This window comes from Saccopteryx bilineata, chromosome 2 (assembly GCF_036850765.1).
Source record: "Saccopteryx bilineata isolate mSacBil1 chromosome 2, mSacBil1_pri_phased_curated, whole genome shotgun sequence".
In the NCBI taxonomy this organism is placed as follows: Eukaryota; Metazoa; Chordata; class Mammalia; order Chiroptera; family Emballonuridae; genus Saccopteryx; species Saccopteryx bilineata.
The window spans coordinates 222,152,704-222,179,795 of NC_089491.1; the positions used below are offsets into that span (position 1 = coordinate 222,152,704).

Sequence of the window (27,092 nt, forward strand, 5' to 3'; positions counted from 1 at the left end):
GAGAGAGATCGTGGCCCCTCCAGAGTAAGGGCAGATATGTTGTTCACTCTCTGATGTAATAAAGTAATGTCTCTCTATAGAGTAAGGTTTAGGCAATTTTGCTCACAGCCCATTATAAATGTTCAGGTTCCCTAAGCTTGGGGACTCCTCTGCTATGTTCAGACCTACTGTGTGCATCACCAACCTGGGTCCCTCTGAGTCAACCCCATGGAACCTGGCAACCATGTGGAACTGGCACCAATATAATGGCCAAACCACCCGCTGTACTATAATTAAGCCCTTTGCCTGACCCAGGCATTTCAGGCCTGCTTCCAGCACCAGCAACAGAAAGAGGCTAACTCATGAGTTTTCAAGAAGAGTAAAATCTTAGACCTTCCACAGTTCTTGACAATTTATCAAGTTATTTTCTTCAATTCATCATCTGAGGACAGATAGTGTTTGCACTGGCCTGGCTCCCCCTTTAGCCACACGGAGGAATGGATGTCTGATCACTGGTAAGCGCCCCCTCAGTGAAGCTGCCCCCAGGTGGGGAGATAGACCCCCAGGTTCCCTGGATAGAAGTTCAACAGAGAACCCAGCTGTGGGTCAAGTGGTGTAGTCCATTTGAACCAAAGGCATATTTCAAAGATGCTTTGGCCCCAAATCTAGATTAAGTCCCCTATAACTGGAGAGTAATGGCTTGTGTAGGTCCCTTGCTTGGAGCATTGAGGGGAGCTTACTGGCCTGCCCTCAGCTTTACCTCGTGCAGAAGCTGCTGGGAAAAGTCCTGGTACTCGGGGCTGCTGTGGTTCAGCAGCGGCTCGGTCATTGTGCGGTTCAGGATCCTCACCATGACTCCAAACACACGGGCATCTGAGACAGACAATCATGCAAAGTAACTAAAATCCAGTGATGCAATATTATGCAATTTTCTGTCAATATTTTTCCTAAAGCCTAGACTTACAGGAGAAAGAAAAAAAAAAGGCCCTGGCCAGTTGGCTCAGTGGTAGAGCATCAGTCCAACGTGTGGATGTCCTGGGTTTGATTCCTGGTCAGGGCACACAGGAAACACACCCATCTGCTTCTCCACCCCTCCCTCTCTTGATTCTCTCCCTCTTTCTCTCTCTTTCTCTCCCCACTTGCAATTGGAGTGAGTTGCAAGTTAGCCCCAAGCCCTAAGGATGGCTGGCCTCCACCTCAGGTGCTAAGAAGAGCTTGGTTGCTTAGCAATGAATGGAGCAAAGCCCCACATGGGCAAAGCATCACCTCCTAGTGGGCTTGCTGGGTGGATCCTGGTAGGGGAGCATGTGTGAGTCTGTCTCTCTACATCCCCCCTTCTCATTGAATAAAAAAAAAATAGATTGAGGCTTACACTGCCCAGGTGTCACTGTGACCAGGCAAAGGGGAGCTCAAATCATGGAGCAGGACAAAAGTCAGCCACCTGGTAGAGTCACATGGGCTATACCAGCTGCCTTCTGGACACGAGAATTCCCAGTTCATTCACTGAGCTAGTTTGGAGGATAAAGTTCTTTCACAGCACCAATACGGTGGACATGGTATTAGCTTGTCAAGCACACGGCATGGGAAATGAGGCATGCTTCCTGAGGATTTTGCGTGGTGGCTCAGGTTTTGGTTTGGGGAAGTTATATACACTCAGCCCTGTGGAGTTCAGTGAGACAGTCTTTCAAGGTGTGCAAATCACCACCAGCCTTTGCATCACTTTATCTGACTCCTTTACAAGTCCTTCAAACTATAGAAAGGCAGGGTCCCTATGGATCCCTCAACATAGGGAGGGATAGCCTCAGCCTCGGACTCAGCCCCAGCAGGATGCTGTGGAGGGGAGCGAGGGACCTTGTGATGGCTATGACCAGCATGACACTGCTCAGAGGACACGGAGCACCCACGGCCCCTTTAGGACAGTGGGGCCTGGTTGATGCCTGCCCCACTTGGTTATAAGAAGAGCCACAATTTGAATCTCTGAGGCCAACAGAACCAGAATAGAAAGACCAGCTCACAGGCACCACGTGGTGTTCAGATGAGTGGCTTACCTGTTCTGACTGTCAGCATGGTGGTGATGTTGGTCCTACATGCCTGGTAGCTGGTCTTCACCCTGTACAGCACTCCGGCCTCTAGCCCAGTCACCTCCAGGGTCGTCCCCTGGGTCCTGGCACTCCTGAGCAGTCCCTCACCTCTGTAAACCTGCACATGAAAGGTGTGGTTCTGGGTGGAATTCAAACTCCAGGACACTTGAAAGCTGTTGCTGCTGACACTGAGGACCATGTAGTCTGTGATGGGAGGTCCATCTATGAATGCACAGAAAGGGAAGATATGGAGAACGCCAGAGAGAGGCAGCAAAAGTAAAAGTCAGCAAGTGAGACTCCACAAACCAAAACGCTTCTGCACGGAAAAAAGAGACCATCAATAAGACAAAAGGGCAACCTACACAATGGGAGATGTTTGCACATCATACACTTGATAAGGTGTTAGTATTCAAAATAAGTATGGAACTTACACAATTTAATAGCAAAAATCAAATAATCTAATCACAAAATGGGCCAAAAATCTGAATAGACATTTCCTAAAGAAGACGTGCAGATGGCCAGCAAGCCCATGAAAGGACGTTCAGCATCACTGCTCATAAGGGAAATACAAATCAAAACTACAGTGAGACATTCCCTCGAACTTGTCAGAATGGCTGTCGTCAAAAAGATAAGAGGTAAGTGCTGGCAAGGATGTGGAAAAAAGGGACCCTTGTGCACTGTTGGTGTAGTCACTATGGAGATTTCTCAAAAAATTAAACCTAGAGCTGCCCTATGGTCCAGCAATCCACCTCTGAGTATTTATTCAAAGGAAATAAAATCACTACCTCAAAGCGATTTCTGCACCTCAATATTCATTGCAGTACTCTTTACAATAGCCAAGACATGCCTGACCAGGCGGTGGTGCAGTGGATAGAGCGTTGAACTGGGATGCAGAAGACCCAGGTTCGAGACCCCGAGGTCACCAGCTTGAGCGTGGGCTCATCTGGTTTGAGCAAAAGCTCACCAGCTTGGACCCAAGGTCGCTGGCTCAAGCAAGGGGTTACTCGGTCTGCTGAAGGCCCATGGTCAAGGCACATATGAAAAAGCAATCAATGAACAACTAAGGTGTCACAATGTATAACGAAAAACTAATGATTGATGCTTCTCATCTCTCCGTTCCTATCTGTCTGTCCCTGTCTATCCCTCACTCTGACTTTCTCTCTGTCTCTGTAAAAAAATAAAATTAAATTAAAATTAAAAAAATTACAATAACCAAGACACAGGAACAACCACAGTTGTTTTTGCAGCTATGGTCATTGTGGTGTGTCACAGGCTAAATTGTATCCCCCAATATTCATAAATTTTAACTCCCAGGACATCAGAATGTGACTGTATTGGGAGACAGGGTCTTTGAAGAGGTAACTAATTTAAAGTTAGGTACTTATAGTGGGCCCTACTCCAATCTGACTGTGTCCTTTAAGAAAGGGAGCTAGGTCCTAGCCAGTTTGCTCAGTGGTAGAGCATCAGCCTGGCATGTGGATGTCTTGGGTTCGATTCCCAGTCAGGGCACATAGGAGAAGTGTCCATCTGCTTCTCCACTCTTCCCTCCCTCCTTTCTCTCTATCTCTCTCTTCCCCTCCCACAGCCAAGGTTCCATTGGAGCAAAGTTGGCCCAGGCGCTGAGGATGGCTACATGGCTTCTACCTCAGGTGCTAGAAAGGCTCTAGCCGCAACAGAGCATCGCCCCCTAGTGGATCCCAGTCGGGCACATGCAGGAGTCTGTCTGACTGCCTCCCTACTTCTAACTTTGGAAAAATACGCCCCCCCAAAAATAAATAAATAAAAATAAAAAATAGGTTGGCCCTCAGTCTAGGCACCATAATTTTTACATCTAAATTTGAGTTCTATAAAAAGCAAGCCATGAAGATATATTTTTAAAATTTTTTGCAAAACTGCCTGACCTGTGGTGGCACAGTGGATAAAGCGTCGACCTGGAAATGCTGAGGTCACCGGTTCGAAACCCTGGGCTTGCCTGGTCAAGGCACATATGGGAGTTGATGCTTCCAGCTCCTCCCCCATTTCTATCTCTCTGTCTCTCCTCTCTCTCTCTCTCTCTCTCTGTCTCTCCCTCTCCACTCAAAAAAAAAAAAATTTTTTTGCAAAACTATAGTAAAAAGAAACAATTTTTAAAAAATTTGGTTTCCCAAAGCCCTTGATGTAAGGATACATAAAACATGTTTTCTAGTATCATGAAAAAATTGTTTTCTAGACAAATGTGTAGGCTTCCTTTCAGTAAAAAAAAATAAATAAAAATAAGTCTAATTCGACCCATTTCCCTTTTTGCCTTGACTGCCAAGAGGCTCAGAATCACGTTTAGTGCCTCACCCTAGTTCTGCGACTCAGCCCTGCTGTGTCCTCCTCCAACTGAGCACTGAAATTCTCTTTATAAGTGGGGGTGCCCTGTGTGTGCATGCTTTCTTACTGTGAACCCCTAGGGATCCCCCTCAAAGCAGGTGGAAAAGATAAATGGACTGGCAGCCACGACAGTGGTGAGCCCCGCGCTCCCTCCCCCCACTGCCATACTCAGATGGGATTGGGAGCCTCTACTTAAATTCTACTTAAATTCTTGCTGTTCCCTGATAACTCTCCCAGGACGAGGAGGGGGGTAGAGTGTATTTGAAGATGACTCACCTGTCCCTTACAGACTTCTGTCCTGCAGAACTATGACAGAATATATTTCTGTTGTTTTATTCTTTTTTTTAAATTAAGCTGGTCACTTTCTTTCTTTCTTTTTTCTTTTTCCCCTTTTCCCCACTGTTTTATACCACCAGGCATGTGGCGCTTTGTTACAGCAGCCATAGTAGATGAGGCCACCTCCCAGTCTTCCCTAACGAGTTTTCAAGGCAGTTGTTGGCTGGACAGCAACTTGGAAAGTTTGTATTGCTGCAAAATCCGCCAGCTTCTGACACACTAATCCTTCTCTTGTAGAACAGAGCATGAGACGTGCTCAACTGGGAATAGTCTGCCTGCCCTTATGCTCAAACCCAGATTTTAGTCCTTCATCAGGCAGGATACCCTGGCTCTCACTGGCCCTTTAGGATTTTGACAGCCTTCTTAAAATGTGGCCCTAAGAAATAACACCCAATTGTTGGATCTCTGTGGTGGGTAGACACTGCTGCCATGTGGCCCTTCCCATCCTTCAGTCGGGAACTTGACCTTCATCTCAAGGAAGCACATTGGATTTCCTGTGTCCGTGGGTCTAGGCCTTGTTTCACCTGGGCAGCCCTAACCTGTCACTGGTGAAGCAGGAAGAAACCTGTTGGGGATACTGCCTTCCCCAGGATATCCCGTGTCAAGCTGTTCCCTTGTCCCTTGGACTTGTCACCCTGACAAGCCAAGAGTTGGAGCATTCATTTAGGGGTGGGTCTCGGCCCCAGTGATCTTGGGAGGCCACTTCCTGTCAGCCTGGCTGCCTCTTGAGAGGGCAGTCCCGCCCTGGCCAAGCTCAAGTACAGGAGACGTTTCTCTATGGAGCAGAATAGCTGTCCAGTTCCAGCTGGGAAGCAGACCATGTCAGAGGGAGTAAAGATGACCTTGAATACAGTCCCACTCTGTCCTGAAAGCAGAACGTGTTCCTGGAACATTATTGCCAACTGGGCAACATTTTTACAGTTTCTATTTTGTGCAAGAATCCAGATGCCTTGTGTGTCATTAATTGAATGACTAATTTTCACAAGAAAAGCATGTGAATTTTGCGCTGTATTTTCCACGGGTTTGTACCTCTCAGCCATTCCAGTGGATTGCTCATTTATGTTATCTTCTAAATGTAAAACATGTGGGGCTCCTCTGAGCAGTACACCACTGGATTCTCTCTAAGGGTCGGAGCTGGCAAAGCTGGGTCCTCCCTTTCTACCCTATGAGGGGTGAAGGTGGGCGGGCCACTCCCCATTTGTGTTTACCTGTAGGGCAGACCTTTACTGGAAGGAATCTCACAACTCAGTACCTGGGCAGCATGGTGGAGTTTGGCTGCCGACATCTCTAACTAGAAATAGAGTCTAATGTTTCTCTCAGATTACTGTATTTGAATCTATTCTCAATGATGGACAGGATTCTCTCCCCACACCCAAGGCCACAGCAAAGGAGATCTAAGGATGGTCTGCAGGGCAATCTGTGCAAAGCTGGGTGGACACAGTTGTGTGTGGAGGGAATGCATAGCTCTAATTAGACCCTCCACATCGTAAGCTGCATAGTGGGGGAGTGTCTTGTTGCTAGAAATGGGCTGGTAGGTGTACCATTCAAACCTCCAGATACCCAAGGAATACAAGGAATAGCCATCACTCAAGTATCCCTTTTCATTCATTGATATCAAGTATGTGTTGAATGTCTATTATTTGCCAAGTATCGGGACTCACTGGCAGTGACTAGGAGACCTTCCCTGAGGAGCTTCATCCTGGGGGAGGTAGAATATTCTAGTAGATGAAGACTGACCCCAGACCCCTCTGGGTCCTCCAGTGGTGCTGGGAGCCAGCCCCTCCCCAGTGTCTTCCTGCAGCCTCCACCCTCTCCCCCACACAGCACAGCCAGAGGCTCAGTAAGGGCCTTGCACTCATTATCCTGTTGGGCTCTGGATCACCAGAGGAAACATCCTACAGCTCTAGAGCTCTAGTCAAGTCCTGACAGATGGGGGAGCATGGCCAGGGGGTAGCACAATGCCTATGATGAGGCACAGCCCCTGCGGGATGCACTGTGGGGCAGTTGGCTGGTGGCATTGTTTTAAGGATTAAATAAATTGATACTATAAGAGTGCTTATTACAGAGCCTGGGTGACTTAAGTGCTAAGCAGCTCTATGCTGTGTTATTACGAACAAAGGAAAGGCCCTTTAAAGGGGACAGGACATGTAAATTAAACTAAGTGATTCGAACATGATCATAACAATATTCTTCATACCCACTTCACAATGTTAATGAAAGTTCTAGTTTTTATAGCAAAATGTTAGAAGCCACCTTAATGCCCCCCATGAGGCAAATAGCTAAAACATTATATCACAGCTATACAACAGCATTATTATTCAACCACTGAAAATTTCGAATTATGAAGACCAAGTTGCTTCTTGGAAACCTTTATATGACATAATGGTGGACGAATAAGGCAAACTACAAAACTGCCTGCATAGAAGGATTGAAATCAGGCAGAAAACCTGGGAGGCAGCAGAGAAAAATAAAAGTTTGCGGGGGCATTGGGACTTGAGGTGACTTATCTTTCCACTGTTACTAGAATGTTGCTAAAGTAATAAATCAGAGTCTGCAATGACAAGAGACAGTTTTAGTGGCCAAATTGAATACGTGGTATCTGCTCTAGGCCAAACTGTGAGAGAAGTACCCAGTCCATCCAAGTCCCACCCTGCAGCCTCCTCTCCTGCCAACGCCCTCCCGGCCTGTGGTTGGGGCCCAGTTGTCCTCGGGGAGGCCTGGTGCTTGTCCAGCACACACACCTCCCCACCATACCTGCTGTCCCACCACCAGCCACCTGCTCCCAGGACCCTACCCGAATTGTGCCTCCCTGCTCCCTGCCTTGTCCTAAGTCACCTGGATTAGGATCAACTGCTCCATTTAATAGGAAACCCCACATAACAGGGTTTGACCTCCATCAGGTATACCCCTTGCCCAGGCCCCCTCACTGTCTTTGCTTAGCCTTATCCTCAAGGTCACCATGTGGCTCAGATGGCTAATGGGGCCTTGGCCATAGCAGTCCTGTGCCCCGCCTGGTCTCAGTAAGGCCTGTAACTAATAAGTAGTCTTCCTGACTCTCATGGAAACTTCTGCTACATCTCATTGGCTAAGATGAGTCACATGGCCACACAAGAGAGGTAGGAAAATGTAGTCTTTTCAACTGACACATTTCCACACAAAACTCAATCTAAGTTCTGTCACAAAGGAAAAAAGAATGGACTTGGGGTCTACCCTGAGCTCTATTCTTCACCTAGCATAGTAGGCACAGTACCTGGCACATAGTAAGCACTCATTAAAACGTGTCCCTTAAGTGAAGGAATGCAGACTAACCAAACCCTCCCTGCCTATTCATGCAAGCTATTGAATAGAAGATTCCATCTGAGTGTCTCCTGCTCACTTTCCCCGCTGCACCTGCAGCCTCACTCACCTGCAGATAATCCTGCAGCCTGTGGGCACTGAGCCTCCCCTGACCACAGGCCAGCCATCGGAGCAGCTGCAGGTGACCATCACCCCCAGCTGGGGAAGCCCTAACCTAAGGGGAGGGCAGAAGTTCAAGAGCAGCTTCTCAGAAGAGAAAAAGATTTCCTGGGCTCCAGAGCTGCAAGAATTGGCTAGGTCTTGCCCATCAGTACACAAGCCTGCTTTGGTATCACCCATCTTTCAAAAAGACCTTCCTAGGAGTCTTCCTCTTCCTCCAAGTTCTGCTTGATTTCTGAGCCTTGTCATTGTGAACAGACTCCCAAGGCCTCTTTCCTACTGTCCTTATCACCTCTCTCAGTCTCTTTGCAAGCCCCTCCTCCTATACTGACTTCTAAATAGGGGAAATCCTCAGCCACAGTCCCCGAGCCACCTCACTTCCCCCAACCATGCCCATAGTGCAATGTCACCTGGACATGGATGGCCCCAGATTTCCAAATGCAGCTCTGCCCGCCTGTGAGCTCCAGCACCCAATATCCAGCTCAGGCAGCATCCTGGCCTCTCCACTCAATTTCCACCCCTTCTCAATTTAAACTATAATAATAATAATAATAATAATAATAATAACCCTAGTCTTCCCCCTACTCATTCAGGAATCACCATCTATTCCATTGTTCAGGTAAGACGTGTACATTCTGCCTCATCTCCCTCTTTCTCTTTTTGCATCTAATTTATCAGTAATCCCAGGGATGGTCCAGATTATTCCTGGTCCCAATGTAAGTATTAATCAGGCCCCTTCCACTCTGAAAGGTGTCTCAATTTAAACAATAAGTTGCATGGCATCCTACCACTTTCTATGCATCACACTTGGCCAGCAGTTGGCATGTTCTCCACTAAGTGTCCTGGGCATAGAGATGATGATATAGCCATACATGTTTCTGTCACCAGCATCTCACACAGTGAGTGGCACATAAACAAACATCAGTTTGATCAAAGGATGAAGGGGAGAAGAGAACAATATGAGATTAAGAACGATATACAGAACTAGGGGACTATTCTCTGCCCCTGAGCCCCCTGGTCCCTCTTTGCAAGAAGAGAGGATCTCTGTGGTCGATGGGCCATTGAGCCTGAAAAGGTTCCTTAAGCGAGTCCTGCGCCATCTTACCTTCACACGTGCAGTTCAGCTTCTGGGGAGACGAGGCCGGTGGCTCTGGGTGGTGGTCGCACTGGTAAGAGCCCTCCACATTTAAACATAGCTCCCTTTCAGGGCAGCCGTTGAGTTCCTCATAGAAACATTCATTGAAGTCTATTGAAAAGAAGAATAGGTGAGTTGCAACCACCTGGTCATTCTCATTAACCTCCAAAAATGTGTCCTACTAGCTGAGGAAGTGGCCTGGGCAGTGGGCCCCAGCTGCCTCTGGCAGCCCTGTCTGAGAAAGCCCGCAGGCCCCCTGGCCGCCTGCATGCAAGCAGCTGGCCCACATCTCAGGACACATGGTGTGCTCACCGCAACCGCCAAATGGGCACTGGTGGCTGCTGTTACCTGTGAGAATCACTTTGGGGATTTATTGAGTCTGAAGGGTCAGAAATGGTGGGGCCCAACATCCCGCTCGATAATCTATCTGGTGGGTGGGCACCTTTCCTCACTGAGATGGAGAGCAGAGCAGCCCCAATATTCGGAAGTGGCCCGTCACTCTCAGCTGGGCCCTGTCACTATCCTAGCAACAGAAACAATCTCACAGAACACAGGATAAAGTGACACAGAGCCATGCCACTATACAATTTCAGCAAAGCCAGAGAGAAAAAATGACCACCGTGTCATCCACCGAATATCACCTTCCCCCTTGGGCAAAAGGAGAGACTCTTACTTTTTTACTAATGATAGCTTATCTTCGGGCTAGTTTGCCTCTCTCCATAAACTAGGTTTATTGAGATGCCCACTCACTTTCTGACAGCATACACTCTAGCACAAAGCCACCCCTCCAAAACCTCCCAGTCAATGGCCATGTCCCATAACATCCCATCTGCCTTCTCGTGTGCCTTCTCTGCCCCACCCCATGATGTGCCTTCTCTCACCGCTGCCAGTACAACCCCACTTTGTTCACCTACAGTACGCCCCTGTGGTCTCCGCCCGGGGCCTTGACAGACCAGACAGGCACTTCTCTTATCGGTACTGCTCGTTTGGTCCTCAAGAACATCTGTGGATTTTCAGGGGAATTAAATGATCCAGATCCTGGCACCATTATATGTGACCTTCACTGTCTTAGAAGGAGCTGCACCAGAAGGAGCAGCCACCTCCAGAGGGAGTGGAAACTCAGTTGCCGCCTGCTGTGGGGAAGAACATTCTGCTGGTCATGTGCTCACACCATGTCCACAGCTCCATCCATGCCCATGCAGCTCAGCAGTTGAGACAGCGGCCACGTGGCCCACCGCTTGAAGTACTTACTGTTTTATGCTTTTCAGAAAATGTTTGCTGACCTCTAAGATAGACCCAAAAGAAAGAAAAAAGAAGGAAAGAGAGAGAAAGAAAAGGAAGGAAAGAAGGAAGGAAGGAAAGAAGGAAGGAAGGAAGGAAGGAAGGAAGGAAGGAAGGAAGGAAGGAAGGAAGGAAGGGAGGGAGGGAGAGGGAGGGAGGGAGGGAGGGAGGAAGAGAGAGAGGGAGGGAGGGAAAGAGGGAGAGAGGGAAAAGAGAAAGAAAAAGAAAGACAAGAAAAGAAAAAAAAAAAGAAAAGAAAAGAAGAATGATCAGGTAATTTCTCTCAGAAGCAAGGTCACATCTGTATGCTCTACCAAATTCAACTTTGTACAAATTCTCCTGCAAGGCCTTCTAGGTACAAGGATGTTCTTGGTGAGGTTGGGGAAAAGACAACGTGGAAGTGTAGGAGCCTGAGAACTGAAGAAAGAAATTTTGGTGTTGTTCTGGGATCTGTTCGCCAGCGCCCACCTGAATGGGAGGAGAAACCTGGGCGGGGGGGGGGGGGGGGGGGACAAGGAGTTTACACTTAGAGTTTGAACTTGGTTTGGGTCAGAATAAGCTAAAATGGGTCAGCTTCCTCTTACCTGGCAGATTGTTGCCCCACTCCTGCCCCCCCCCACCACCACCACTAAGGAGAGGATCAAGGGAAAGCACCACCTTGCACCTGGATGTTGATCACTTCATAGACACGCTTCACAATGCTGTCCAACAATGCGGAGACATTGGCCATGGGCACCGGCTGCTGCAGGCCCAGCAACAGCCTTGACACTGTGGTCGAAGTGTCCCCACAGGCTGAGTGCAGGTGGTAGACCGCTGCATCCACTGGCCTCAGGGCACTGGTGACCTGTGAGGCCAGAGTCAGAACATCACCCAGTAGAAAGTGCCCTTGTCAGACAGGACAGGGACACGAAGGCCTGGAGAAGTTCGAGTTCATTACACACGCACCACTCTGGTCTGCAGAAAAGAACCTCTGTAATAGTTTATTTCTGTCACCAACCCAGTAAAAGTCCTGCAAACCATATTATAAACACTTCTGCAACACCAGTTGTCATGGACTGCGGAGTGCTCCCCCCACAAATCCTTATGTTGGAGTCCTATCCCCAGGACTTCTGAATAGGCCCTTATTTGGAAATAGGGTCCTGCAGATGTAATTAGTTAAGATGAGGTCATTCGGATGGGCCTTTGCCCAGTCTGACTGGTGTCCTTACACAAAGAAGAGATTTGGACACAGAGACAGATGCTGATAGAAGGAAATGTTGTGGGGACACAAGGAGAAGACAGCCACCTACAAGCCTAGAAGAGGGGTTTGGAAGGGACCCTTCCCTCACAGCCTCAGAAAGAGCAGCCCTGCTCACACTTAGATCTCAGGCCTCCACCTGCAGACCTGCAGGAGCATAAATGTCTGCTATGTAAGCCCCTCAGTCTATGGTGTTGTGTCATGGTCACCCCTGAAAAGAAAACACTGGTCAACCCCTGGCCCTTCAGTCCCCACCTTCACAGCTTATGACAGAAAAGTAGATCAGCAATTAAAGAGCTGGCCGTCAAGCCGTGGTCTTATGTGCACATCTGATGTTTTTAGCTTCAGTGATCCCTTTCTCCTTTCATATGAATGCTTTCTAGAGCCTAACATCTCTTTATGCTCTTTCCATGTACTGTTTAAACCTCACAGCCACTGTCACCATAGGATTATGACTATTTCTAATCAATGGAAGTGTTCTCTAAAGTATAGAGAGGTTAGGTAATTTGCCCAAGGCCACACAGCTGATGAGTAACAGCAATGGGATTTGAGCCCAGGCTGTCTGGCTCCTGAGACATGCTCTCACTGGCCCGTTGAGCCATCTTCCCCTGTCAGCAGTGAGCTCAGAGGAGACAACCCCCCCCCCCCAAGCTGGGGCAGTCAAGGAGAAGCTGTTTTACTGGAGAGTCCAGAGCGAGGTGAGTGTGTGTGCCACCTGTTCTGTAGGGAAGTGACCCAAATCTGGGTCACTCGTGGAACCTCCCTCCCAACTCCCAGTCCCCACCAGGCCCCCATGTGTGCCAGCAGGGGTGCCTGGGGGCTCTTTATCCCATCACCTACCATAGAGTGCAGCAGCCGCATGTGGTTCAGGAGCCTGGGGTCCACCTGCTGGAGCTCTTGGAAGTTCATTTTCACCAGGACAGTCACGTTGTACCAGGAACTCACCAGGGTCCTCTCTGGAGCTGCAGGAAGGCACATGCAGTTACAGATCCAGGACCAGGTGGGGCAACCAGAGGCCCCGGGGTGAGAAGTGGAACAGGAGGCCTGGAAGGCAGGAGGCTGGCCCTTTGGCTTTTCCCTTCCTACATAAGGGTCTGCAGCCTGGCCGGCATAGGACACTTCCCCCACCTCCTGCCCCACACTTCTCTTCCATTATCATATATATAACCCTACGTGTACTATTAATAACATACCGTATTTTTCCATGTATAAGACGCACTCTTTTTCTAAAAATTTGGGGTCCAAAAACTGGGTGTGTCTCATTTTATTTTACTTTACTTTATTTTATTTTATTTTTGTGGCAGAGACAGAGAGAGTCAGAGAGAGGGACAGATAGGGACAGACAGACAGGAAGGAAGAGAGATGAGAAACATCAATTCTTTGTTGCAACTCCTTAGTTGTTCATTGATTGCTTTCTCATAGGTGCCTTGACTGGGGGGCTACTGCAAACCGACTGACCCGTTGCTCAAGCCAAAGACCTTGGGTTCAAGCTGGCAACCTCAGAGTCTCGAACCTGGGTCCTCCACATCCCAGTCCGACACTATCCAGTGCGCCACCGCCTGGTCAGGCAAAATTGGGTATGTCTTATACAGTGGTTGTGGCATTTCAAATGCCATAGATGGAATTGAGGCCGAGGTAATATATGAAGACAATAATAAGTCATCAGACGCAGATGAGGACAAGCTAGTGGATAGGAGTTTTGACAGTGATGAGGAGTTGTATGAATTTTATGATGAATAAAACTTGATTGAGTTCAATAACTTTAAGTGATACTTTTTTTTCAAATTTGAGCCCCCAAATTAAGGTACATCTTATACATGGGAGCATCTTATACATGGGGAAATATGGTATTACTATAGATAATGTATACTAGATAATACTGTCTGCAATATATAGTCTACAAAATATATATACTGTGATGTATATAGCAAAAGAGCATCATTAATATGTGATACGTAATACTTTACATTATTTATACTATACTAATACTAGAATATATAATACACATTGTATATGATTTTTAAATTTTTTTTAATTTTTTTATTTTATTTATTCATTTTAGAAAGGAGAGAGAGAGAGAGAGAAGAGAGACATAGACAGAGAGAGAGAAAGGGGGGAGAAGCAGGAAGCATCAACTCCCAAATGTGTCTTGACCAGGCAAGCCTAGAGTTTCAAACTGGCAACCTCAGCATTTCCAGGTTAACGCTTTATCCACTGCACCACCACAGGTCAGGCCAATATATGATTTATTTTTCCCTAGCACTGAACCTTCACCAACCTGTTCTGGGAGCAGCCATGGTTAAGACCAGAACCTTCCAGACCAGACAGACAGACCTGCCAAGCAGGTGCTGTGAGCAGGATTTTGGGTCCCTGTGGTGTTTCAGGAGCAGCTGCACACTTTCTTACTGTGAGGCAGGTCAGCTTCTAATAAGTGCCGCCCAGAGCTCTAGGGCTCCCCAGGTGAACTTGGGACACTTGGGAGAGTCACTGCTCTGCCAGAAATGTCTTCCCCATTCAGAGTGCCTGTGAGCACTCCTCTCTCTCTTAGACATCAGTGGCCAGATTTTGACAGAGGCGTTGCATTGAGCAGAAGTGGGATGTGCCTTGCACACAGCTACAGGCCCCACATGACATCATGACATCGGCTGGTATTCCTGGAAACTGTTCCCCTCTCTGCCTTCACCAGATCAGAGCCAGCCGCAGCCCACCAGCAACTGCCTAACTGGACACCTTTGCTGCAGGACTCAGTCCTACCTTGAGGTGTGGGAGCCACACAGCGGTGGCCCCATGACAAGGGGCAGCATTTCTGAAGTCCAGGGCAGTCAGCATCCATAATACAGGGCAAGGTGGACACTTCCTGTCCCACTTTAGGGCAGACTCCAGGTCTTGACGCAAACTCCCAGGACCGATTCAGGGCTGGGGAGAAAGTAATGAGCAGTTAATGGTGTTAGCAATAAAAGCTGAGTGAGCTGCTCAGGCATCACATCTGGGTACCTCCTGATACCAATTCTGTCTGCGGTTTGTTTTTGCTTTTTTTGTTTGTTTGTTTGTTTGTTTGTTTTTTCAGAGAGAGAGAGAGATAGACAGGGACAGACAGACAGGAACGGAGAGAGATGAGAAGCATCAATCATCAGTTTTTCATTGCATGTTGCAACACCTTAGTCGTTCATTGATTGCTTTCCCATATGTGCCTTGACCGTGGGCCTTCAGCAGACCGAGTAACCCCTTGCTGGAGCCAGCGACCTTGGGTTCAAGCTGGTGGGCTTTTTGCTCAAACCAGATGAGCCCGTGCTCAATCTGGCGACCTTGGGGTCTCGAACCTGGGTCCTCTGCATCCCAGTCCGATGCTCTATCCACTGCGCCACCGCCTGGTCAGGCTCTGTCTGCGGTTTGTAGAGGCACACAAGGCATCCACTCAAGGGCCATGGCCAGGTCTAGCTAGTGGCATTCTGATGTCTGAAGTCCTGGAGAAGTTGCCACACAAAAACTGGCTTTGGGGCGAGCCACTGAGACAGAAGTGCCAGGCTCCCTGTGGGATCACTAACTAAGGACCCAAAGGTTTTTGCTTTCTCCCCCATCATAAAAACCATAGGCCCCAGGGCTAAGGAGACATGAGACTAAATGTGAGATGGCTTCCAGGACAGAAAAATGACTTCAGGAGAAAGAAAAGTGAAATTCAGATGAAGTATTCAGTTGAACTAATAGCAGTGCACCATGTCAGTTCCTGGGGGGGAGGCAGTACACGTGAACCATGGTAACACAAGACACTAACACTAGGGGACACTATTGAAGGGTATGGGAGAACTCTCTCCACCATCTTTGCAACTTGTCTGTCAATCTAAACTATTCTAAACTGAAAGGTTTATTTAAATGAAAAGAAATTACAGATCACCAAGCAAAACCAGCTCCCAAAAATGGCTGTTCACAACAGACATATTTTCAATTTCAAGTTCATCTTGATCTGACCACTACTGGGACTCCAGCCCTTCCTTATCACAGGGCTGGTACTCACTGAGAGCCTAAAAGGACAGTCAACAATTTTAACTTTGTAGACAGTCAGAAATCTCCTTCTCCTTCCACTACCTTAACACAAATAATGAAACAGGACTGCCCAGTGCCTGGCAACCCAATTTAGTCATGGTTCCTGGGGACTAACCACCAGAGATTTCTGTCTGAGCAGCAGCACTCAGGTCTCCTGGACTCAAATGGATCCTTCTGGGATATCATTCCCACTCTCGTCTCCTCCCCAGATGTCTTCCTTCCCCAAAGAGGCCCTGATCTCAACCTGGGAGGGATGTGGAGTTTGAGGTAGTCTCCAGGTGCAGTGGGGTCCTCTATCATGATGATGGGCTCGTGGTGAGGATGGGCTGAGTGGGAACCAGGGTGTCCCTGCAGTTGGTGAGCATCAGCTAAGATGCTCACTCAGTTAGTTCTACCCCTGCAACTTGGATCTGAGGGAATAACTCAGCGTATGCGTAGTGGTATTGGGACTGTTGGACACTCATCACAGCATTATTTATAATAATGAAAACTTGGAAGCAACTAGATGTTAAATGGTAGGAGATTGCTTCATGCTGATACATCCATATGAGGTAATGCCATGTGGCCATTGAATCATGCTTCAGGACAATTATTTATTGATATGAAACGTAGTCCAGATACATTGCTAAATGGTAAAAGCATGTTACAGAAAAATCTCGAACAGGGTGACCATGCTTTTGCAAAATGTCTGCTCTGAATGAAGATAGAAGAAAATATTCACTGTTGGCTATGCTTGGGGAGGGGGGTGCCTTATGGATAATGTCTCTGTGTTCTTTTCTATATTTTTGGATTTTCTGCGTGACTTATTAGTTTTTGTAATGCTAGTACAAAGATACATTTAAAGAAAATAATGTATGAGCTATCATTGCATCTCAAATGCTGTATTTTTAGAAATTGAAAGTCATTTAGACTGAAAGGCATCACTTGTGTTCTCATAATGTTCTTCCCTTTTTAGTTGATCGGTTGTTGAGTGGGAGGGGAAAGAAGAGAGAAGGAAGTTAGTCTGAGGCCTTGCTGCTGCCTAGAGATGAGGGCTCTGAGCTGAGAGCACCAGGCTGTGAACACACAAGTCACCTCACGCCCAGGGGGAGGCCTGGAAGTCCTCCTGTTCTCCCCAAATTCCCAGGCTCTCCCCATAGCTACCACATACAGATTTTGGCTTCTGCCCCATTCTGTACAAAACAACTAGCAGGTTGAGGCATCACTTACAGAGAATTCTCTCTTCAGGTTCCAAAAATCCAGCCTGTCACCAGGCTTCTCTAAATGAGCTCTGACCTGTCAAGCCCTGAAGAATCTGTACCAGTGTGGAAAAGGCCATATTGCCAATACCTGTGGAGTAAATGCTTTCACCATGGAAAGCTCCAGCTGCCCATGCACTGGCCCTGAGCACGGAAGTGGGAAGAATTGCTCAGTGTGTCCACCTACATCCCCACTCTCCTACTCCAGCCACATTTCTACTTAACTCCCAGAGCAGCCCTGCTCACTGGACTTTCTAACTAGAATATTCTGACCCTCCCCCCACCCGGTGAATTCCAGATTAAAAGTGCTAACACTTTAGAAGTGGGGTCGATGTCCCATGAGAAACATTTCTTGGCAGCTGGTTTGTTGAGGGGAAAGAAGATGAGCAGCAGGTGGCAGGGAAGGAACACCAACCTCCCTACCTTCCTTTGGGACTTTACTTGTTTAGCTCAGCAGAACAGCAGCCCTTAGAGAAAGGTCAGCCTTTGGTGCTGGGGCTGGTGTGGCTTAGCCAATCCTGGGTTCTCCCCTAGGCCACTGGACCTGTGACCTCACTAGCCCCAACAACAACTTGCATGTCTCTGACTGTGTGGCCTTCACAGGTGAAGACAAACGGAGCAGGGCCACACCTTCCTTCTTTCACTGGATTCTAATGCATTGTACCAAGGTGCCACAGGCCCCAAGGTCACCATAAATAATGAGAGCCTCCATCCCCCGGGAAGAGAGGGGCTCCCAGGGCAGGGGCAGCAGTTCAGCTGGTCGCCCCTTTGTGCACATGGCCCTTGAAGACAGGGAGAGCGGAGAGGGGGCTAGTGTCAGAATAGGAAGGGACTCCTTTTACCCAGCACCTGGGCAGGACCTGCAGGGGACAGCTCCTCCCTTCAAGTGCCCTTTAGAAAAACAACATGAATATATAATGGCACCAAGCCATGGGCCCTGTGGTCAGCCAGCCCTGTCTGGTTTTTATGGGTGGTGGCAGCGTTAGTGATACTGGTATTTTAATATGCAACCCTGAGTCCTCAGGACATCTCTGTGCCTGGCCCTCTGAACAGGGTCTGTAGAAGGTGGCAGGTATCCCTGTCCTCTGGAAGATTCTTCTCTGTTTCCATATTTTCTGCATGGCTCATGTATTTATATGTAAAATTATAGTAAGAAGATAATTTTTAAATAAAATAGTGTAGGAGTTACCATTGTGTTCCTAATGCTGAATTAAAAAAAATGAACAAGTCATTTAGGCTAAAAGAAATATCACATGTGTCCTCATAACACTCTTTCTATTTTAAATCATTGGTTGTTGAGTTGTTTAGGGGACCTGAGGAAGGCAGGCACAGGATGACTCAGCGAGCCAAGCCCACGCAGCCTTCTGCAGGGTCTGCAGAACACAAGACTGCATCCTGGACCCCAGGTGTGGGGAGGAAGTCAGTACCCCTGATGTGCAATGTCCACACACCCTAGCCGATGCTGTACTCGCTCGTGCCCCAGGTGTGGGCCACATGAGATACCCCTCATGGCTCCCTGACCTGATACTTTCTGTATTCTGGGGGCAGCCACCCTCACAGCTTGGGATGACCCTGTTGACATTCATTAGAGTCACACCCTTCTCACTCCTCCTCTATGACAGGGTGGGGACAGGGGGACCATCTGACTGCTCAGAAACTCATCTGAGATCTGGTATTGACTCAAATGTAACAATCACCACTACCCACACACTCACATATGCACTCTTTCCCCTGAATGAGGTCTTCTGGAAAGTTCCCTTCATATCGAGAGGCTGAGCTCTGAACCCTCACACAGCACAACTCACCTGGCCTCAGACACAGGTCTGGCATAGCCACACTGATCACCCTGGTAACCATGCCCAGCATCTTCCAAACCACACTGGAGAAATGACAGGACTTAGGGGCCTCTAAGCAGTTGAGAGGGGTTATGAAGGGGCTTCTTCCATCTCTTTCACATAGTGGAGTTCAGATTAGGATTTCAGATAAAGAAAGCATCCACTGCAACTTTTAAAAAGAAAAGGGTGACTGCTAACACAGAAGAGATGACAAAATTGGTTCTCAAACTCAGGCACAGGTTAGTGCTTAGGGAGCTTTAAAATCATCCCAATGCCTGACCCTGGCTAGTTGGCTCAGTGGTAGAACGTCGGTCCACTCTGTGGATGTCTTGGGTTTGATTTCCAGTCAGGGCACACAGGAGGGGTGACCATCTGCTTCTCCATCCTCCCCTTTCTCCCCCTCTTCTCCCCACTCCTGCAGCCATAGCTCAACTGATTCGACCGAGTTGGCCCAGGTGCTAAAAATATCTCAGTTGCCTAGCAATGGAGCAATGCCCCAGATGGGAAGAGCACCCCCCCCCATAGGGAGCTTGCCAGGTAGATCCCAGTTGGGGCACATGTGAGAGTCTGACTCTCTGTCTCTCCTGTTCTCACTTAATTTAAAAAAAAAAGATCATCCCAACGCCTAACCTATGCCCCGGACCAACTCCATCACAATTTCTGTAGGCAGGACACAGGCATCAGCATTTTCAAAGCTGCCCAGGGGCCTTCAGTGTGCAATCAGGTCTGAAAACCACTGCTCCAGAACAATGGTTCTTAAATTGGGGCCCTCGAGTGAGCAGCACCAGCACCACCTGGGAACTGGTACTTCACCCCTGACCTACTTACTGGAGTCCAGGGGTGGGGCCCATGATCTGTGCTTGGACAAGCCCTCCAGATGCTCCTGATGTTCAAAGTTGAAAACCAGCATTCCAGAAGGATCTACTAAGTTCAGTGCTAAGGGATGTGAATGATGACTATCCCAAGACTCATCAGGATTCCCAGGGAGAAGGAAATGGAGGAGTGTTCTGCAGCCCGCCCGCGGCCCTGGACTCACGCAGGACGCAGTAGAGACCCAGCTGCTCATAGCCCTCGCAGCAGTCGGTCACATTTCTGGATTCAGGGACATCCACTGCCAGGTATCGGGTCTTGTAAATGGTCTTAGGGCACCGCCTCCACGGGATCCAACCGCCACAAGGGGCATAGGTCACATGGGACATCCGGACCGCCTCCACTTTCTGGACATTTTGGGTCACGCTGTAGTTGCACAGCTGGTAGCTCAGCAAGGACAGGCCTTTCTCTGCAAAGGGGGAAGGAGAACAGAGGAACCAAAGAGAGAGCAAGCACCAGAATCAAATTGAAGTCTTCACTTCTGCAGGAGCAAATGAAGCAAGACCCCTGACCCTGTGCAAACCCTCAGAACCTGCCCACCTGCCCGCTGAGAAGTCAGGGCAGCAACATAAGCTGGAAGGGATAAAGCGGAAACAGAGACCTGCCCACGAAGAAACTCGCCTGCACAGAAGGTGGATCTGCCACCAGGACACACCACACTGCCCACAACTCCGGGGTGCACAGAGACACAAGGGAGCCAGACTTCCAGGGCTCAGGTCCCCTTTTCTGCTCTGTGCTTTGTGATTCTGCCGCCAGAGAATCTAGTACATGTCTCGGTCTCCATGAGCCACATTTTGTCACATGGGAAACGCATCAGTAACAATCCCACAAGAACTATATCTGAAGGCTTACTACGCACCAGGCTCGGATGACAATGACATCCCTTTATGAAATGATATAGAACACAAACAAACAAAAATCTTAAGCAAACGTGAGGGGCCATAGATGGTAAAGTTCAGGCCAAGTGTTAGTCTTCATCAATAAATGAGGGCATAGTGCCCACTGTAGGATGACACTGCAGGTCCCTGTGCCCAAGGCCCCTTTATCACCACACTCACTCAGCTCTCTGACCCTGAGGCACCCACTACCATCACCAACCCTGTGCCTCTTTGTCATGGGCCCTGTGGCACCTGGGGTGTCCAGTCTGCCCGAGGGGCTTCTGTTGTCTCACATTGCAGGGACTGTTACGGGCTGAATTACATCCCACATCCACCCAAAAGTCGTATGTTGAAGTCCTCACTCCCGGTGTTTTACAATGTGACCTTAACTAGAAATAGGGGTTTTGCAGATATAATTAGTTAAGATGAGGTTATATTAGAATAAGGTGGCCTCCATCCAATAGGACAGGTATCCTTATATAAGATGACATTTGGACACAGAGACTGGAATGCACACAGGGAAGCCATGTAATGATGAAGGCAGAGATTGAGGTGATACTTCTATGAGCCACAGAACCCCTAGGTTGCCAGGAAGCCAGCAGGAGTGGAGGTTGAGGATGGGACAGAGTTTCTCTCATAGCCATCAGGAGGATGGCTGTCACTTTGATCTCAGACTCCTGGACTCTAGAACTGAGGGAAGAATCCTGCTATCTAAGCCCCCAGCCTGTGGTACTTTGTCTAGGCAGCTCCCGGGAACCCATGCAGCCAGCACCGAGTCTCTGCACTTGGGGCTCTCAGTGCAGGATGGATACATGGTCTGAACATACTTCACATTTTCAGATTCTCAATCTCTGAGCTCCACGCTTGATGAAACTGCACAGCCAATGGGGAAGCACCCAATTGCATAGTGTACAACCCTCAGTGAGAAGCTGGGTGTCTGGGTAAGAACTCAGGCTGACAGCAGGAATCATCTTCATCCCCAACACCAGGCACACCCCTGAAGGCTCCTTTCTTTGGCCTCACAGCAGAAAGTGAGACTCAGGGAGTCAGTGGTTCCCAGGATAAATGGTCTGAGCCTGTGCTGGTGAGAAAGCCCACAGCCTTACTCTGGGCTGAATACAGTGCTGAAACTCCCCAGCCCCAGAACGAGCCCACCCCACAGCCATGTGAGCCACTTGGCTGCCTCCCCATCACCATGGCAGGTGGCAGGGCCTCTGGGAATAGAGACACCTGTTGCCCATCTCCACCTAAGGGGTGGGTTATACTAAGCTTTGGGAAGGAATGGGAAGCCCCTCATTATGTGGGTGAAGCAGGAGAAATCAGCCTCCAAGTCCAGGGTTATTTGGTCCAAAGTTTACCAGTGACTTGGATGAAGAACTGGGGACAGTGGCCACTGTGAAAGTTTGAGTGATCAGTAATAAGACATAGTGCAAGGACATCCTGGATGGAGAATTTGGCACAATGAACCTAGATTTTGTTTTTCACCTAAACCTAAGACGAGATGCCAACCACTAATGAAGGTTACACATCCCTGTCTATAGAGAGTCACCAGTTCCCATCTGTTTGTGACAAGGTCTCAGCTAACCATTAGCACACACACCACACATGCACACACACACACACATCTCCTGTGAAACTGCACTTGGGAGCAACTTGTTTTGTTTTTTTTATATATATACTCCCAGAGACTGCTGGGTCATCTCCAAACCTGACTTCTTAGCAGATCCTGCCATTCAGTAAATCCCTTCATGAGCCATCAGCATGGAAGTTGGGGTCCTGGGTTCCAGTCTCAGAGGTGGGACATCTTCACACTCCAAAATCAGCCTGGGCCCTGTTCACACCAGCTTTACAAATACCAGCTGTATGATTCTGAACCTGTTTCAAGCCCTTCCAGTGCCCCAGTCTTGTCATTTGTAAAGTGCTAGCTATGGCCTGACCAGGCAGTGGCGCAGTGGATAGAGTGTTGGACTGGGATGCGGAGGGCCCAGGTTTGAGACCCCGAGGTCACCTGCTTGAATGCGGGCTCATCTGGCTTGAGCAAAAAACTCACCAGCTTGGACCCAAGGTCACTGGCTCGAGCAAGAGGTTACTCGGTCTGCTGAAGGCCCGCGTTCAGGGCACATATGAGAAAGCAATCAATGAACAACTAAGGTGTCACGATGAAAAAACTGATGATTGATGCTTCTCATCTCTCTCCGTTCCTGTCTGTCTATCCTTGTCTATCCCTCACTCTGACTCTCTCTCTGTCCCTGTAAAAAAACAAAACAAAACAAAACAAAAGTACTAGCCCTGAGTTGTAGAATTAACTGAAATAATTCCTGTAAAGGCAGTACCCAGTAAGTAAGCTAGACCACATAGAGGAGCCACCCTGAGCTTCTGTTCCCCATGGCCTCACTTGTGCAGCTGGGGTTCACGAGACATCTCCTTTAGCTTCGCGCTAGTTCCACATATTCTGCCACTGAGCTGTGTGGCTTACATGTGACCCATTCCAAAGGAAACATCAAGGGAAAACAATCACAATGGAACCAAAATCCTACTTATGGGTGAAAAAACTTTAAACAGGAACAAAACTAAAGTTAATTACAGGAACAAAATAGATCTGTTTGAGTTCCCAACTGAGTAAGATAGCTTTCAGGAGTAAAATGATTCAAAAGTTTTCAGATATCAATCCCAGAATCTGGGGTTTCAGAAATTCAATTTGGTTTTTTGGGTGTTTTTTTTAGCAGCAGACCATGTGCCTCGCAAAGGCTTTGGACAGGTACGCTCGCTCAGCTCCTCACTCCCCCCCCCCCCCCACCGGCCACTTTGGTCCTCATTTACCGCAGAGCTCAATTGAGGGACAGATGGACAGAAAAGCCCACTTCATGATGCTGCCTCCCCATCAGGATTGCTCTGGTGGAAACTCTGCCCTCAGCCACTGTGTGGCCTTGGTCAAATTCCTGACCATCTGGGCCTCCATCTCCTTCTCTGTAAGTTGAGGACACTAGGGTCCGGAGACCTCAATGCTGTGTCTCCTCTCAGTGTGGCCCGTGGACCGGCACCACCCACACGACCAGCAGAAATGCACAGCTCCAAGCCCCACCCAGATCCAGTGAATTAGATTCTGCATTTGAACCCCGCAGACCCCCCAGGTGATTCAGAGGCAAACACGCCACCTCTTTTGTGGTTACAAGAAGGTCTAGTGAAAAGGAACAGATGCTACCTCTCAGAGCAGAAGTGTCCTTGCCTGCCCAGCGTTCAGCAGGGCTGCCATCCTTACCCACCGAGACCTGCTTCCAGGAACCCCCTCTTCCAGCACCACCGAGCCCAGGTCCCTCACCTGTGAAGCCGCTGGCCTGGCTGGAGCCAACGGTGCTGAGCAGAGGCAGCAGGGCCAGCCCAAGGGTCCTGAGCATGGCTGGGCAGTGGTGGTGGTTCTGGGCCTCTCCTGAGCAGAAGCACCAAGGGGCCCAGGCCGCCCAGACCAGAGAAAGGGCCCTTCTGTTTCCTGTGCTGCCGACAGTGGCAATGGCTTCAGAGGGAGCGCTCCCAGGGAGCGGTCCCTTATGCTTGCTCATTAATGCCTGCCACTGCCACAACGGTGTCCCCAGGGGCACCTGTGTGTCATAGCACATTCTCACTCCAGGCAGATGGCATCTTTGAGGAAAGGTGAGTACCCAAAAGCCAGGCTACATCGCTGGGTCCCATCTTGCTGTTACGCAGAAAACACATTTCAGGCCCGAATCTGACTCCATCAAATACAAAGTATTCTCTGAACCTTATCAGAGCGAGCTGGCAGGAGAAAACAGCGTCAGATCAAAGTGGTCCATCAGATTCAAAAGAGCATCCTTCCCACAAGTGGACAGTACAGATCAAAAGCCATGAAATTGTCCCTATGGCTTAACCCAATGATCTCGCCTGAGGATCTAGCTGCCTGAGGGCCAGGAAGCTGCAGTCCCAGAGATGTGAGTGACTTGTCAGAATTTAAAATGGAAAAGTAGCGAGTCATCGAGTGAGCCATTGCAGAAAAGCAAGAAAGTAAATTACAACAGGGCCTCTGGACATGGCCTCCCCCAGATAGGGCAAGCTCAGCTGAAGGCCCTGCGCAGAAGGAAAACAAAACTTCATGGTGCAAAGTCAAAGCAGCAGCTCATACAGCTCTGTCCCCATGAAGAGTACGACTCTGTGTGACCGTGGAAACATGGGCACGATCCTGAAAGGGCCACAGGAATAAAAGAACACATAGTGAGGGGTGATAGAATGATGGCTGATTTTTGTTTTATTTCCATGGCCGTCATGTGTATAAAATGAATTTTAAAATTTCGCATGAAATCCTGTCTAATGGGTGCTGTTTCTCCTTCTCCGGATGGGTTGTCCTTCAGGGCTTGATACTGAAAACTGAGTTGGCCCTGGCCGGTTGGCTCAGTGGTAGAGCGTCGGCCTGGTGTGCGGAGGACCCGGGTTCGATTCCCGGCCAGGGCACACAGGAGAAGCGCCCATCTGCTTCTCCACCCCTCCCCCTCTCCTTCCTCTCTGTCTCTCTCTTCCCCTCCCGCAGCCGAGGCTCCATTGGAGCAAAGATGGGGCGCTGGGGATGGCTCCTTGGTCTCTGCCCCAGGCGTTAGTGTGGCTCTGGTCGCGGCAGAGCGACGCCCCAGAGGGGCAGAGCGTTGCCCCCTGGTGGGCGTGCCGGGTGGATCCCAGTCGGGCACATGCAGGAGTCTGTCTGACTGTCTCTCCCTGTCTGACTGTCTCTCCCCGTTTCCAGCTTCAGAAAAATACAAAAAAACAAACAAAAAAAAACTGAGTCATGATTTTTAACACTGAGTGAAGATCTCATTAGTTCTGCTGAGAAAACATCCAATGAGGGCAACAAAGACCCATTTTGGCCAGTGGTTCAGAAGTCTAAGTCCCTTGTGTCTGAAATACTAACCAGCTTTTCCAGAGGGGAGCTTCTAGCCTGGCGCCCACATCAGCATTGTTGCTATGTTTTATTCTCAGTAGATTAACCTCTGAGTTGATTAACTGTTGTATTTACAATGTTAATGGCTAAATGGGCATGCTAAGACAAGAACACACACACAAAAAAGGAGCTGGAAATAATTGTGGTGTTAAGGGGCTCAGCCCGAGTCTCCCTTTATCTAGAGAGCAGGATTGACTCACTGACTGTGTTGGAATAGAGGTTAAAAAAAAGTTTCAATAGAAAAAAAACACACTTTAAGGCTATAATATAATAGTGAAGAAAATAAAATTTAATTAGTACTAACAGAATAAATAAAAAATATATTATAATATAGGTAAATTTGAATGTTTAAAAATGTGGGATGAATCTGTATTATGATAATCTATTATATCATCTTTTAGAATATTTGCTTCTATAATGTACAACCATTTCTATAAAATACAAAGGTGAAACGAAGGGTGATAATACATTTTAAAACTGAAGTTGGTGCTATGCACCATTTTCTTTCATCAAGACCACCTTATGAAGTAGATTCCTTATTCCTATTGCACAGAAAAAGAAACTGAGGGTCTAAGAGGCCACACAGCCAGTGAGTAGGAATTTGAACCCTGAAACCTGAGCCCTTCATGCTCCACTCCACTCCCTATCTGGTCATGGTACCAACCAGGAGACCATCCAGTCACAGGCCCAAGAGAGGGGGGAGCAAAGTCAAAACATTTTACCAGGTTGCTAATTTGGAATTCCCCATAAAATATCATTGTGCATGCTTTCTTTTTATATTAAAACTTATATCATCAAAAACCCCTCGAATGAAGGGGTGGGGGATGCATTTGGGGCAACACTAGAATCTATGCAAACACAATAAATTAAAATCAATTTAAAAAACAACCTCAAAAACCCTCAAGTCCGACCAGGTGGTGGAGCAGTGGATAGAGCGTCGGAGTGGAATGTGGAGGATCCAGGTTCAAAACCCCAAGGTCGCCAGCTTGAGCTCAGGCTCATCTCGTTTGAGCAAAGTTCACCAGCTCAAGCCCAAGGTCACTGGCTTGAGCAAGGGGTCACTCAGTCTGCTGTAGCCCCTCGGGTCAAGACACATATGAGAAATCAATCAATGAACAACTAAGGTGCTGCAACGAAGAATTGATGCTTCTCATCTCTCTCCCTTCCTGTCTGTCTGTCCCTATCTGTCCCTCTCTCTGTCTCTCTTTATCTCTGTCACAAAAAAAACCCTCAAAATTGACAGTCTGTTTCTAGGTTAGCTTAGCCCTCTCACAACTTCCCTTTCATACAGGGACAGAAAGGGTGTGTGTGTGTGTGTGTGTGTGTGTGTGTGTGTGTGTGTGAATTTAATCAACAATGAAGTCTCTCCTTCAGTTTAATTATAGAGGCACATTTTTCCACATGATGACTATAGGGATTTTACACATC

At 48.3% G+C, this 27,092-nt stretch overlaps 1 protein-coding gene and 1 non-coding gene across 5 annotated transcripts in view; one reads left to right on the forward strand and one right to left on the reverse strand.

The window, feature by feature from the left end:
* The window catches only part of UMODL1 (uromodulin like 1), a 65,123-nt gene extending 40,949 nt beyond the window's left edge, over positions 1-24,174 (reverse strand). For 3 of the 4 annotated variants that reach the window (XM_066259317.1, XM_066259318.1, XM_066259316.1), the window contains exons 1-8: positions 24,042-24,174; positions 20,011-20,253; positions 14,615-14,776; positions 12,701-12,822; positions 11,281-11,467; positions 9,313-9,453; positions 2,028-2,282; positions 740-852 (exon numbers count right to left, since the gene is read on the reverse strand). In XM_066259317.1, coding sequence (XP_066115414.1) covers positions 740-852; positions 2,028-2,282; positions 9,313-9,453; positions 11,281-11,467; positions 12,701-12,822; positions 14,615-14,776; positions 20,011-20,253; positions 24,042-24,117 — 1,299 coding nt within the window. In that variant the 5' untranslated portion in view covers positions 24,118-24,174. The remainder of the gene's footprint in view (positions 1-739; positions 853-2,027; positions 2,283-9,312; positions 9,454-11,280; positions 11,468-12,700; positions 12,823-14,614; positions 14,777-20,010; positions 20,254-24,041) is intronic. The other variant, XM_066259319.1, reaches the window with a different exon arrangement.
* A 933-nt stretch (positions 24,175-25,107) lies between these two features.
* Positions 25,108-25,183, forward strand: TRNAT-GGU (transfer RNA threonine (anticodon GGU)). The gene has a single exon. It is a non-coding gene; the product is annotated as a tRNA-Thr (tRNA).
* The last annotated feature ends 1,909 nt before the right edge of the window (positions 25,184-27,092 follow it).